Source organism: Marmota monax, unplaced genomic scaffold (assembly GCF_021218885.2).
Source record: "Marmota monax isolate L192 unplaced genomic scaffold, Marmota_monax_Labrador192_F-V1.1 WCK01_AAM20220418_F8-fsc00002, whole genome shotgun sequence".
NCBI lineage: Eukaryota > Metazoa > Chordata > Mammalia > Rodentia > Sciuridae > Marmota > Marmota monax.
The window spans coordinates 37,671,126-37,684,073 of NW_026693571.1; the positions used below are offsets into that span (position 1 = coordinate 37,671,126).

A 12,948-nucleotide genomic window follows, 5' to 3' on the forward strand; every position below is an offset into this window, starting at 1 on the left:
CCCCCCCCCCCCAATAACATTCTCATAGGTTCGACCCCAGACCTCTAAATTTACTAGCAGAGGGTGGGTGGGTGCTTTCTCATGGTAGGGATTCAGATTTGGTACAACCCTTTATTCTTCCAAGTTTATAAATGACTGAGATTCAGACTTAATCTCTCTGGACAAAGGAACACAATCAGAGCAAGGAAACCCTGGTTTTCTTGGCAAAGGAATCTGTTGTGTAAATTTGATTCTGATTCTGCAATCTAGCCCAGAGATCAAAGAGGCTACAGCATAATGGCATGTAAAGAAATGGCATAATTCTTTCATGTCTGAATGGAAGGGACATCAACAGAGATCAAAAGAAGAGCCGGCAATCTGATTACCACCACCCAATGTTATGAACACTAGCAGTTACTTAGAATGACGCAACCACACAATACCTAATGGATAACTACCTAGAACAAAAACGGACAATAAGGTATGCCCTCCATTCTGTCATGTAATGACAACCAGGGTAGACCTAAAAGAACTACTTACATGTTGAACCCAAACTTCTTTTCCTTTCCCTTCCACCATCACTCTGGTTTTGCTACACTGGATTCTACCAGTAAAATAAAAATCATCTGGATTGACTGCGTCCCCTCTGTTAGAATAAAACGCAAAAACCTCTAAACTGGCTTTGGAATGATCAAATGAGAGTATTTAACTGAACAATTAGGTTCTTAAATTGAAGAGGGAAGAGATGAGATATTTTAGAATTCGGTGGCCATGGGGACCACCACCATATTTGTTGTGTGTTTGTTTTGATCACAAAGGTTCCTGGATGGACTAGAAGATTCAAGACAGAAGGGAAGATGAAAAGGAAAAACCTTTAAGGAGGCAGAGAGGAATAAAACTTGAGACAAGCAATCAGTGAATAAAAGAGAGGGAAAAAATAAGATGTTACATCTCTGCAACTATTAGGAATAAATACAAAGAATCTGCAGTGAGGTTAAAGATGTCTTTCACTTGTTTAATTTTCCCAAAAGAAAAAAAGCAAGAATATCTTGATAGTATAGATTTCACACTTGAATGAACTCTATTTGTAATACTAAAGTATTTTTGCTTGCTATCCTTTTACCATGGGGTTCTGATCAACAATCTTAAAGGGTATTGCAGAAACTATACCATATCCATTTCCCCATTCCTCCAGAGGGCGAGAGTGGCTTTTAGTGTTTATTCCAACTAATACCAATATTATTCCAACTCCAAGCCTCCAGTTCTTCCAAGAAGAGTGTATATAATAGGTAGTAATATACGTGTAATATAGTGTATATTACACAGTAGAGTGTATATTACTCTTGAGGAAATGCTTCTCTCTTAGATATCAAACTCATGCCTTCATATGTGAAACTTATTTCAGTATTAGCTCCTGAATGTACAGACAGACCATGATTTTTCTAGAATCCGAAACAAGAACAAACAGGTTGCCTCCAAATTACATGAAGGTTTTTGAGAGGTCATTCAAGAGTTTTCATAGCATCCATATTAGAGTTGTCACATTTGGGTATGTCTTACCCAAATATGATGATAAATCACTAACGAGCAAACTTTATGCCATCATCAGGGAACCAGAATGGGTTATGAAAAGTGGCCTCTCTAGAGTATTAGGTTGGAAATAATGACCACCAGGTATCCACATGACATCCTGGAGTCAAGAATCATGGCTGGTCAAACAGACTTCATTTTTTTTGAATGGGGTTATGAAAGGCATGGAAAAGAACATTTTTTAGATATCTATTTAGTATGAGGCACATATGACATCCAGAAATAAAACCTCATTTAGTCCTTACTCAGATCCTATAAGTTTTTTATTTAATCCAAATTTTAAATATGCAGCTGCTGAGGTTCAAGGAAGTTTCATAATTTAATGGAGGCCAAAGAACTAATAAGCCACAGAGATGGATTTCTAGTTGCTTGATTTGTCTGAGTAAAAGTTCATATTGTCAACTCAAACAGAAGTCTCTAATAGTTTGAATAAGGGGAATAGAGAAGGCATAATACATATGGTCATCAAAAAGACTTTTAATGTACACAATGGACTGGATGATAACAATTCTGGATGATACCTTAGAAGAGAGATTTCTGTTATTACCACTGGGCTGTCTTTGGTGACTCATTGAAGAAACAGAAGCTGTTATGGTTTGGAACTTAAATGATTCTCCAGGCCATATGTTAAAGACTTGGTCACCAGCATGTGGTGCTGTTGGGAGCTAGGGCCTAGGAGGAGGAAGTTAGCATTCAGGATGTACCTGTGAAGGGGATACTGGCTCCTTCCTCTTTTTTTCTGCTTCCCTGCAGCTATGAAGTGAGCAGTTTCCTGTGTCCTGCTTACCCACTATGATGATTCCACAATGGGTAAAAAACAACAAGGCCAAACAACCAGGGACTGAAGCTTCCAAAATTATAAACCAAAATGGGTCTCTCTTCCTCTTAAAGTTGACTTTCTCAGGTATTTTGTCACAGCAACAGAAAGCTGACTAACACCAAAACCATTTTTACATTTCCATAAATAAGATAGTGGGAGTAACAGAAAACAAGTCAAATGATGGCAGGATCCCTCAAAGTGTAGCTCAACCTGCATCTTTTCTTTAAGTTCAGCCTCCATTTTCTTTTCCTTTCAAATCTTATGTTCCTTAGCACAATGTTTTTATTTTTTATTTTATTTATTTTTTAAACATTTATTTATTTATGTATCTTTAGCTTTACGTGGATACATTAGTTTGTTTTTATGTGGTGCCAAGGATCGAACCCAGTGCCTCATGCATGCTAGGCGAGCACTCTACCACTGAGCCACCACCCCAGCCCCAGCACAATGTTTTTAGATGGTATAAAATAACTTATGACTGATTAGAGGCTGCCATGAATTATTTCCTGTCCTTTCTTGTATATTTATCTTTTTTCCTCCCTGAGCTTATACATTTTTTAGAAGGCAGAAACCATGTCTTATGATTCTGTTTCATTCTGTTTCTTCCATGTCATCTGTTTCAGGCCTGAGAAAGTAGAAGGCACTTCTATGTGACAAGTTATAGGTTAATGCAAGGGTATAAATTGCTTCTTCCTAACCCTATTCGAAAGGATGATGTTTTTCATTGAAATGGGGTCATAAGGAGAGTTTTCCTCTAAATCTGGTTAAAAAAAAGTACCTGTGCAAACTAATTGCTCTATAAAACGAAAACACATTTATGAGCATCTGTATGAGCAGGTTTATAAAAACAATCATTGTTATTCTCATTTTACAACATTTAGATGAAAGAATATCTTTGTGTAGGAAGAATTGTTGAACATTGGATTGGATTTAAAAGAGAAAAAGAAAAAGACCATTTCAACTTTTATTTCCTATTTCCTCTTCTCTAAGGTTTAGTGGTCTATTGATACTTGAGCTTACCTTAAACTTTCCATCTGATGAGAAGATGCTAACCCACTTATTATCATAATCTGCAATGATTATGTCCCCACTGGGGTGCACGGCTACTCCTGTGGGCCTCTGCAGCTGCCCGGGAGAGCGTCCTCGTATGCCAAAACGACTCTTGAACTGGCCATCGTTGGAAAATATCTGTAAAACAATTTATGTTGATTGGAATGTTCACAGAAACCACTCAGGAAGCAACAGGCAAGGAGATCCGTCATAGATACTATAGGTTAGGACATGCCAACACTGTTAAGAAAAGCCTACAGACACATTAAAAGGCTCTTGGGGCTGGGATTGTGGCTCAGCGCTAGAGCGCTTGCCTCGCTCACACTGAGTTCGATCCTCAGCACCACATAAAAATAAATAAATAAAATAAAGATATTGTGTCCAGTTACAACCAAAAAAATAAATATTAAAAAAAGGCTCTTTCCTTAAGTACATGTCTGTAGACACGAATGGTGTGACTCCACATTGTGTACAACCAGAGATATGAAAAACTGTGTTCTATACGTGTAATATGAATTGAAATGCATTCTGCTGTCACATATAACAAATTAGAATAAATTTTTAAAAAAGAAAACAACCACTGATTTAAAGGCAGCATTAATCAGTATAGTTTAATCAATTTCAGCACAAATTTATTCTGGAATAGTACTGTGAAGATCTGTTCAGACTATTAAAAAGATAAATGTGAAATGAACACAAAAAGGTTCTTGTCTTATTGGAACTGAGTGACTGAAATGAATTGCGAGCAGTCGCTTGGGTTAGAGTGGGCTGTAAGTGGTGTTGAAAAAGGTCAGTTCAGTTGTCTGCCTGTTAGCAGTGTTACTTGCCAGGTTGTCTAGATCTGGTTTGGGCCTTAGCATACGATGAAGTTCTTTCATTTTCTCTTCACACATACGGCACATGTTAGAAGATAACGCATCATATGTTATTGCCTTATGAACTCCTTATAAAATTCTTTTAGATGTTCTAAAATGTATATTAACATTATGCATGCATTTATATGTAAGATTCCTAAAAAAAAATGTTGTGCTAAATAGTTAAAGTACATAACAGACTTGTTGGTAATTTATGCAATGAATTAACATTCTAGATTGTTTTAAAGATATAAGTACTTATTTCCAGATTCTACAATCTGATTATAACCAATATCAAAATTTATATTGTTTATTTTGATTTTGTTCTACATTTACACATCAAATTAAAGGATAGAATATGTGTGAATGAACATGGAAAAAAAAGGCTCTTTCCTTGTACTATGAATCTTAAGTCTAAAGTAGGAAAATATGTAACTATATTGGTAGTTAAAGGTACACAGTAGGGACTCTACCTGGACACATTGGTTGTTACTGTCTGCAATTAATATCTTTCCAGTTGTAGATGCAGCTACCCCCTGAAGATTCGTAAACTCTCCTTTATTTCTTCCTTTGGTTCCTAAAAATAAATGATAAAAGCACAAAAATCAAGCACAAGAGAATTTGATTTCTCAGTTTCAGAAAGGAATAACTCAAGCTTCCATTGATAATCTGAGAATTCATTGTTTTTATTTTATATTTCCTTTTCTTGTAGGGCTAGAGATTGAATCTGGGGCCTTATGTGTGTTAGAATGAGCTATACAATTCCCAGCCCCTACACTGTATTTAAATAATACTTTTTTAAAAAATGAGATCCCTTCCTCTATGACTTAACCCATATGCTACTGAACTTTTCTTCCAGACCAATAAAGTTTTTGCAAGATCACTATTTTAGGGCTGGGGTTGTGGCTGAGTGGCAGAGTGCTTGCCTAGCATATGTGAGGCACTAAGTTTGATTTTCAGCACCACATAAATAAATAAATAAATAAATAAATAAATAAATAAATAAATAGAACAAAGGTCTACCAACAACCAAAAAAAACAAAAATTTTAAAAAATCATTTTTTAGGCAAATGCAACCTTCTCATATTAATCTATACATGCATATTTACTTGATTAAAACATACCAAATTCCACAAAGACATAATAATAAAAATGAATATTCTAATCAATGAGATGCAACAAGAGAGGAGCTTTACTTTAGGAATTTTGTCAAAACTCTACCTTCTTACTCAGTAGCTCTTAGAAGAAAACTAGACCCTTGATTTTCAGAGCATTTAACAAACTATAAGACCACAGATAGTATGAAAGGGCAGGCTGATTTGCATATACTGGATCCATTTATGCATTATTTTCTAAAATTCAAGATCTCAATAACTGGGTATTCTTCCTGAAATTACAAAAGGTATCCCAACAGGGTACTTTCCAGATTAAGTAAATTAGAAAGACAAAGGGAAATTAATACAAGGAAATATTCTCACCCTTTTTTTTTTTTTTTGATTGGTACTAGGGATTGAACCCTGGGGCACTTTACCATTGAGTTACCGCCCAAGTCTTTTTATTTATTTATTTATTTTCATTTTTTTAATGGTACTGAGGATTGAATGCAGAGGCATTTCATCACTGAGCTACAATCCTAGCCGTTTTATTTTTTTATTTTAAGACAGGGTCTCATTAAGTTGCTTAGGTCCTTGATAAATTGCTGAGGCTGGCCTTGAACTTGTGATCCTCCTGCCTCAACCCTCTGAGTGGCTAGATTTAAGGGCATGGACCACTGCCCCCAGCTAGACTCTTTTTTTTAAAGGGACAGATAAGGCAGAGGGAAGAAAAGCAATAGCACCTACAGGTTAACAGTTATCTGTTTTTGTTTCAAAAGATGTTTTTATAATTTACTTCAATAGAACTATATAAGTATCAATGGATGGAAACAGAGTAAGCTTTGTTCCAGAACAAATGATCCAGAAGAAGGTGTAAATTTTAATTGTTTGAGAAAGAAAACTGTCTTGGTTTTATAACTGAGTTTTATACTCAAAAGAACCATTTGATGATTGTTTTTAGACATCAACACAGTGCCTTAGGAATGAGGACACGAGGACCCGTACACAAGGACCCACCGAGGTTGGCTGACATCTAACACCTGCAGAAGTGCCACCTGGGAATCCTGAGCATCAGCTCTCCTGAAACAGATTTTTGGGTTTAAGAAATGAATCTGGTGATGGATTACAGCAGAGCTGCTTGGATCTCAAATGGGCTGGTTCTCACTAGACCCACATGGCTGTCACCTGATTGAAGTCACATCAGGTCTGTTCACTACTTCTGCATCTCGTCTACTCTCACCAGGATGAAAGGAAACTTGTGAGGTCCAGCTCCTCCAAAGAGCTTTTCCTACATTGTGAAGGAAACCGTACTGTTTTATTTCAAATGTACCTGAAGAGAGGATCTTTTATACTTGATCCACACAGAATACCCTGGATACACAGGAATATGGCATCAGGGAACATGCTTTAAAAATGATATGTTGGAGCCGGACATGGTGGTGCACACCTGTGCTCCCAGGTACTTAGGAGACTGAGGCAGGAGCATCACTTGAGCCCAGGAGTTCAAGGCCAGCCTGGGCAACACTGCAAGACCCCCATCTTTAAATAAATAAATAATGTGAGGAGGCATCTGGTGGTAGAAGGCAGAGGAAGGAGTGGTTAGCCCTTTAAGGGGATGTGTTATTCATTTTTGGTCATTTCTCCTGATTTCTATATAACTGAACAACAGATATAGCACAACTGAAGGACCACAAAAAGGAAGAGTTCTACAACATTTAGTCTAGAAATACTGTTAAAAGGTAGTAAAGGAAAGGTCAGGACTTCCAAAGAACAAAAATAAAATTTTTTCAAAAATATTTAATAAGCAAAAGCAGTGAGTGAATTTTGCAAAACGAGAAATGCACGGCCAGTTAAAGAAACATAGTTGAAAGAAGAGTCTTAGAACTCTCATTGGAACATGAACAAAAGAAGAAGTGACTCTGTAAAGAAAACCCAGGCTGCTGTAGATCATTGCTTACATAGAATTGGAGATGCACCTGGGGCTTGGAGGGCGCAGAGGTACAGGTAAGAAATACCGAAGGTTGGGGCTGGGGCTGAGGCTGGGGCTCAGTGGTAGAGCGCCTGCCTACCTCATCAACATGTAAAAAAAATAAATAAATAAAATACAGATATTATTTACAAGTAAAAAATATTAAAAAGAAAGAAAGAAATACTGAAATGTAATGAGAGGGGGCACAGGAAGACCCGGGTGGAGTAGAGAAACACTGACGTGCTGTTCTTTTGGTCCAGGCAGGGACAAAATGCCTGCAACTCTCCCTCATTTGATCTTCTGTCTGTTGCTTATTCACTCAGAGAAGACTCAGCAGGCAGCAGCAGTAGATAAAGGAAAAGGGGGAAATGGAGAAGATAGTTAAGTAGAAGTCAGAAAGATCCCTCTTGCCTTCTGGAAACACTGAAGTGATGCTGCAAGACAGGAAATAGAGAAATAAAAACACACTTTTGTGCGTGTGATGTGGAGAAATGAACATTCTTTTTGAACCTCAGTAGAATCAGAAATAATTGCATTTGGAAGACAATTAGACTCCCTACTAATACTGTTGAGACTCAGGGGAAGGAAAGCCTACGTCCCCCTGATGTGAGGGGCTCAGTAGCTGCCAATAAGAGGTCACCAGAGCAATGGAACTATGTTGCAAGCGAACATGCTGCTGGAAGAGTGTGTACTTACAAGTTTGGTTTTTTTTTCTGTCTACTTTGATGTCAAAGATTTCATTTGATGGTTATCCAGAGGCTGGAAAAATGAATAATGTGAATTTTGAAAGGAACTATGAACAATTTAGCAATAATCCCATAAGGTCATTAAAGGAGTTTTTCCAGATGCTAAACTAATCTATGAAGCATAAAGTGAAGTTGTAAGTCCAAAGCTTGTCACCCATGTTCTTCCAGGTCACTTCTACCCACCCTTCCAGGAGGATGACAGAAGTAAGGTGAGCCCGTGCATTGAATGGGGATCAACAGATGCAGTTTCCCTCTCACTACCCACTCCAACTTAGTGTGAAAATTCATGCTCAATAAAGCAAAAATACTCTGAATGGAATAGTGCAACAAAATCTAACTGAGCCACATATCGCCTCTAACAGTTTCGTCAACCATGCAGGTGGGTCACACATGTTTGCTGAATGAACGAGGGCGGAAAAAGACAGGCCACGTTACAGCATGGGAAAATGAAATATTCTAATGTGTTCATAGCACCTCATGTACATTATCTCACGTAATCTTTATAATAATCCCATGAGTTAGCAGAACAAATACTACCTTTCCACTTTATAGATGAGCAAGTTGAAGCTAGCCACATCACACATGTAGTTAGTGACAGTGGAAAGAATAAAACCGGGTTCTTCTGACCTTTACGTAACAATTTTTCCAACATATACATTGCTTCTTTCTAATTAGACTTTAAAATACCAGGTTTCAAAGGTAAGGGTAATTATGCTCTGGGCTTACGCTGGTCATATTTTTCTATTAATATCCTTTAGAAAACTCCATCCCTATCACACAGCATTTTAACTGCCTGTCTGTATCCCTGGCTAGACTGTAAGCTCCCTGAGGCCAGGAGCAGCATCTGCCCTATTCACTGCTACACTCTATACTGCAGTGCTACTGTGAGGATCTTGAATGTCTGGGCCCCCAGCCTGTGGTGCTATTAGGAGGTGGTGGAACCCTCAGGAGGTAGAACCTAGTGGCAGGAAGTCAGGTCATTGAGGACATGCCTTGGGGGAGCGGTGATACTGGAACCCCAGGGGTACTGCTTCCTCACCGCCATGAGGTGAGCAGCTTCCTTCACAGCTGCTGCCTGGCCACAGGCCCCAAAGCAAAGAAGCCAAATGACCATGGACTGGAATCTCCAAAATGAGGAGCCAAAATAAATCTTTGCTCTTTTTTAGTTGATTATAATCATGGAGTTTGTTGTAATCATGGAAAGCCGACTAACAAGGATGAGATTCTCGAGGGGTGGGGCAGGGTTCCTATAATGACCTTAGATGTCAAATTAGCATGACCTTCCTCCTCACATATTTTAGGGAGAGGGTGGTGGCTTGCTGAGGTAAGGCAGGGGTAAATGCATCTTCCTCTGAATGCATGCTAAGTGGCTTTACACACCCATTTTAAATTACACCGTTGCAGAGTACAAATGAGTGTTCCATTCAACTCTCCATCAACATGTAAAGGTATGGCGTATGAATCACACAATTTCAAACAATTCAGTTGTAATTCTTCCCCTCCCTCCCACATCTTCCAGTTCTACCTTTGTTCAATGACTTTCTTTAGTAGGAAACAAAACCGGCTCATGGCTTCTAATCAGCAAACCCTAATAGTCTGGGGGAAAGAATCCCTGGGTTCAAGGAATCATCGTCAACAGATGCTCTAGGCTACTTCTTTAAACTCATTCAGAATTGTTTTCCAATACAATGAGAGTCCCACAGTAATTCACTCCGTGGACAAACAAGTTTTGAGGCATGGGAGGTGCCCAATAGCTCAACTTTGGAAAACCACAGTAGTTAAAGGGCATTCAAAGGGCATAAGTTTCACTTCTCTAAGCCTCTAATTCTTCAATGGTAAGGATAATTATATGATGTCATGGTAATTTGGCTCCCCAGGGTAGCGGCTGGGAGAGTGGAGGAGGGCTCTGATTGGAGCATTTGCCCATTTGCGTATCCTTAAAGCTCCTATTGTGGCATATTTCAAACCACCAACATGAAACCACGGCAGGCCAGTATGAACTGGCCCCAGTACCACACATTATACTACAGTAGGTGTATTATATTGCATTAGGACCTGCAAGAATATTATATGTACTAAGAATTTTAAGTGAAATGACATATAGAAATCATACGTTCTAAGGATTTTAAGTGAGATGACATACAGCATATTCCTGGTTCAGAGAATATCTGTTTTCTCTCCTGCTTCCATTCCCCATCTTTTCTTCCTTGAACCACGACTCCTGTCTTTGACATTTCATTAAAGCTCATGGTTTAAAGGAACGTCTACTTTTCATTTCCAAATGGATCTCTCTAGCCTTGACTTCTTTGTTGAGCTCCAAATCCACACTCCATACTGCCTACCTGGATGATCAGAACTGAAATGTTCTTGCTTGTCTTCTTACTTGTCGTAGCTTGGTGGATGATGACACCAACTATGATAATCGACATTTATCAAGTCCCTGCTTTGTGCCTGTATTGTCCTAAGCCTTTACATGCATTCTTTTAATCCTTCCCACAGGAGGAAATGCATTAATGTCGTCCCCATTTTACAGATGAAGAAACCGAGACATGGAGAGGCCAATTTTTCCCAAGTCATATGGCTAATGAGTAGCAGCTTGGAATTCACACCGAGACGGTCAGGTTTTCAGCTCTTCCTGTCTTCTTAACTACTTATCTTAGTTGTTATTTCTATACTAGAACTATGAATAATTTATTAATTAGTCCCATTTACTTTGCCTCCCTAAAACTATTGAGATTTTATTCAGTACCAAGCCTTGTTCTAAGCTTTGCTGTGTATTAAATTCATTTAATCTTCATAAAACCTCCTTATGAAGAAAATTCTTTTTCTTTTCTTTTCTTTTTTTTTTTTTTGCACTGGGGATTGAACCCAGGGGTGCTTTACCACTGAGCTACATCCCCAGTCCTTCTTGTTTTTCATTTTGAGACACAGTCTCACTAAATTGTTAGGGTCTCGCTAAACTGCTGAGGCTGGCCTTGAACTTGTGATCCTCCTCTTTGAGCTATTTGAGTTGCTGAAATTACTGGTGTGTGCCACTGTGCCCAGCTTTTTTCTCCCTTCTATAGAGGAAATGAAGGCTCTGAGAGTTTAAGTAACTTTTGGGACTGGGACTCAGGACAGCCTAGCTCAGAGCCTGCAGTGTTAACTACCCACACTATTGCCTCCCATCCCTATAACACCCAAGTCCAATAGCTGGGAGTTCAAATTGATCACCAATTTCTGCCCTCTCTCTCCTAAGCATTTTATAAATCTGCTGTTTCCTGACTATTCCATCATGTCACTCTTAATTCTAGTGCTCATAAGAACTCGTGTGGCCCACTGTAAGTAGCCTCTTAATAGTCTCTCTGCTTCCAGGTCAACACTCTCAATAGAGTCCCCTCCTGTCCCCAGGTTCTCGAGAAAGTCAAAATCTCAGTAAGTCATGACACGACACTACATCATTCAGTGCCTCCTCCCCACAACCTACAGAGCTGTATTTTTCCCACTTCATTGTGTGTAAGTAATCAATGAAGCCTGCAGAATGCAGACTCCTGGTCCCTCTGCAGAGATTCAAATTCTGGACGTGCAGTTTAGAATTCAAGAATTTCCATTTTTACCAGGCACCCTGGGACATTCAGATGCACATGGCTTGTGGACTACACTCCAAGGAAAACAGGGTTACAGAATGGGTCCCAACCGCTGACCAGGGAAACATAAGCTGGTCTCTGCTTGCATCTCACCTCATCTGATGCTTCAGGATGATGGAGTCATTTACAGTTCCTCCAACTACCCAGTTTCTCAAGTTCATGCCTTTGTACCTGCTCTCCATTATCTGAAACACTCTTTTCCTCCTTCCACTTGAAAGATTCCTCCTCAAAGCCAGTTGATGTTTAGATGTCATCTGTAGGGATGTTTCCTTAACTGGCCCGCCCTGACTTTCATGCCTTGATTCATACTTAAGGGTTAGGGTGAGGGTTAGCAGCTCTACTGCTGAGGCACAACCCCAGCCCCGGTACTAAGTTTTTAACACATGTGTCTCCTTCTAAACTGGGGCCTCCTCCAGGATCTCATCCTTCTTTTTCTACCTCAACTTAGCATAGAAAGTGCTCACAAAGCAGAGCCACATCTAAGTAGGGGGCTGGATGAGGAATGAAGATGGTGAGAATGTGAATTGCAATTACTCCTGAAAATCCTTCACTTCATCCACAAAGGGATGATTCACTTTCATGAATACACAAAATCGACACATGTATTTAGGGTGGTGGTGGAAACCCTAATACAGATTTTATAAAACTATGTACCCTTATGCACAAAATCAGTGCCACAAGAAGCTTAGTACATTTGAGATAAGCCCAGGGGACAGCAGACTCGTGGTTGCCATCTCAGTGTGCAGTTGAGTTTGGCTGATTTCAGGAATACATGCAGCTGTCTCCAGCATATGCACCGAGAGATTGTTCAAACCATAAATGCTCTATTAGGCACTAAGAACCTGAAGTTCTAACATGAAAGTGTTACTGAACAAGAAAGTTGAACTCTTCTCATTATTAGTATAAAACCTACCCATGTGTAGCCAAAAGTACAAAACATTGAAAAAGTAAGTTCCTGGGCCGTCCCTGTTTGACATTGTCTAATGTTGTCCCATGAATGTGAATACATGTGAATTTAAGCACTGAAGTCTGATCTGCTTCCCCCTGGGCCTCAGAACTGGGCCCTGATAGTGAGAGAGAAATTAAGGAGGAAAGTGAAATCATGCAGTCCACCGTGACTTGATCCTTCTCAAAGAGACACAGTTCTTATGCAACACTACTACTGTCTTCTGGGTATGTGGGGGGATGATAATGACATTATCTTTGACCTCAAGGAATCT

At 39.2% G+C, this 12,948-nt stretch overlaps 1 protein-coding gene across 12 annotated transcripts in view; it reads right to left on the bottom strand.

Annotated features, from left to right (window-relative positions):
• The window catches only part of Trim2 (tripartite motif containing 2), a 199,875-nt gene that overhangs the window by 26,079 nt on the left and 160,848 nt on the right, over window positions 1–12,948 (bottom strand). For all 12 annotated transcript variants that reach the window (XM_058583901.1, XM_058583902.1, XM_046458902.2 and 9 more), the window contains 2 exons: window positions 4,767–4,870; window positions 3,410–3,577 (listed from right to left, as the gene is read on the bottom strand). In XM_058583901.1, coding sequence (XP_058439884.1) covers window positions 3,410–3,577; window positions 4,767–4,870 — 272 coding nt within the window. The remainder of the gene's footprint in view (window positions 1–3,409; window positions 3,578–4,766; window positions 4,871–12,948) is intronic.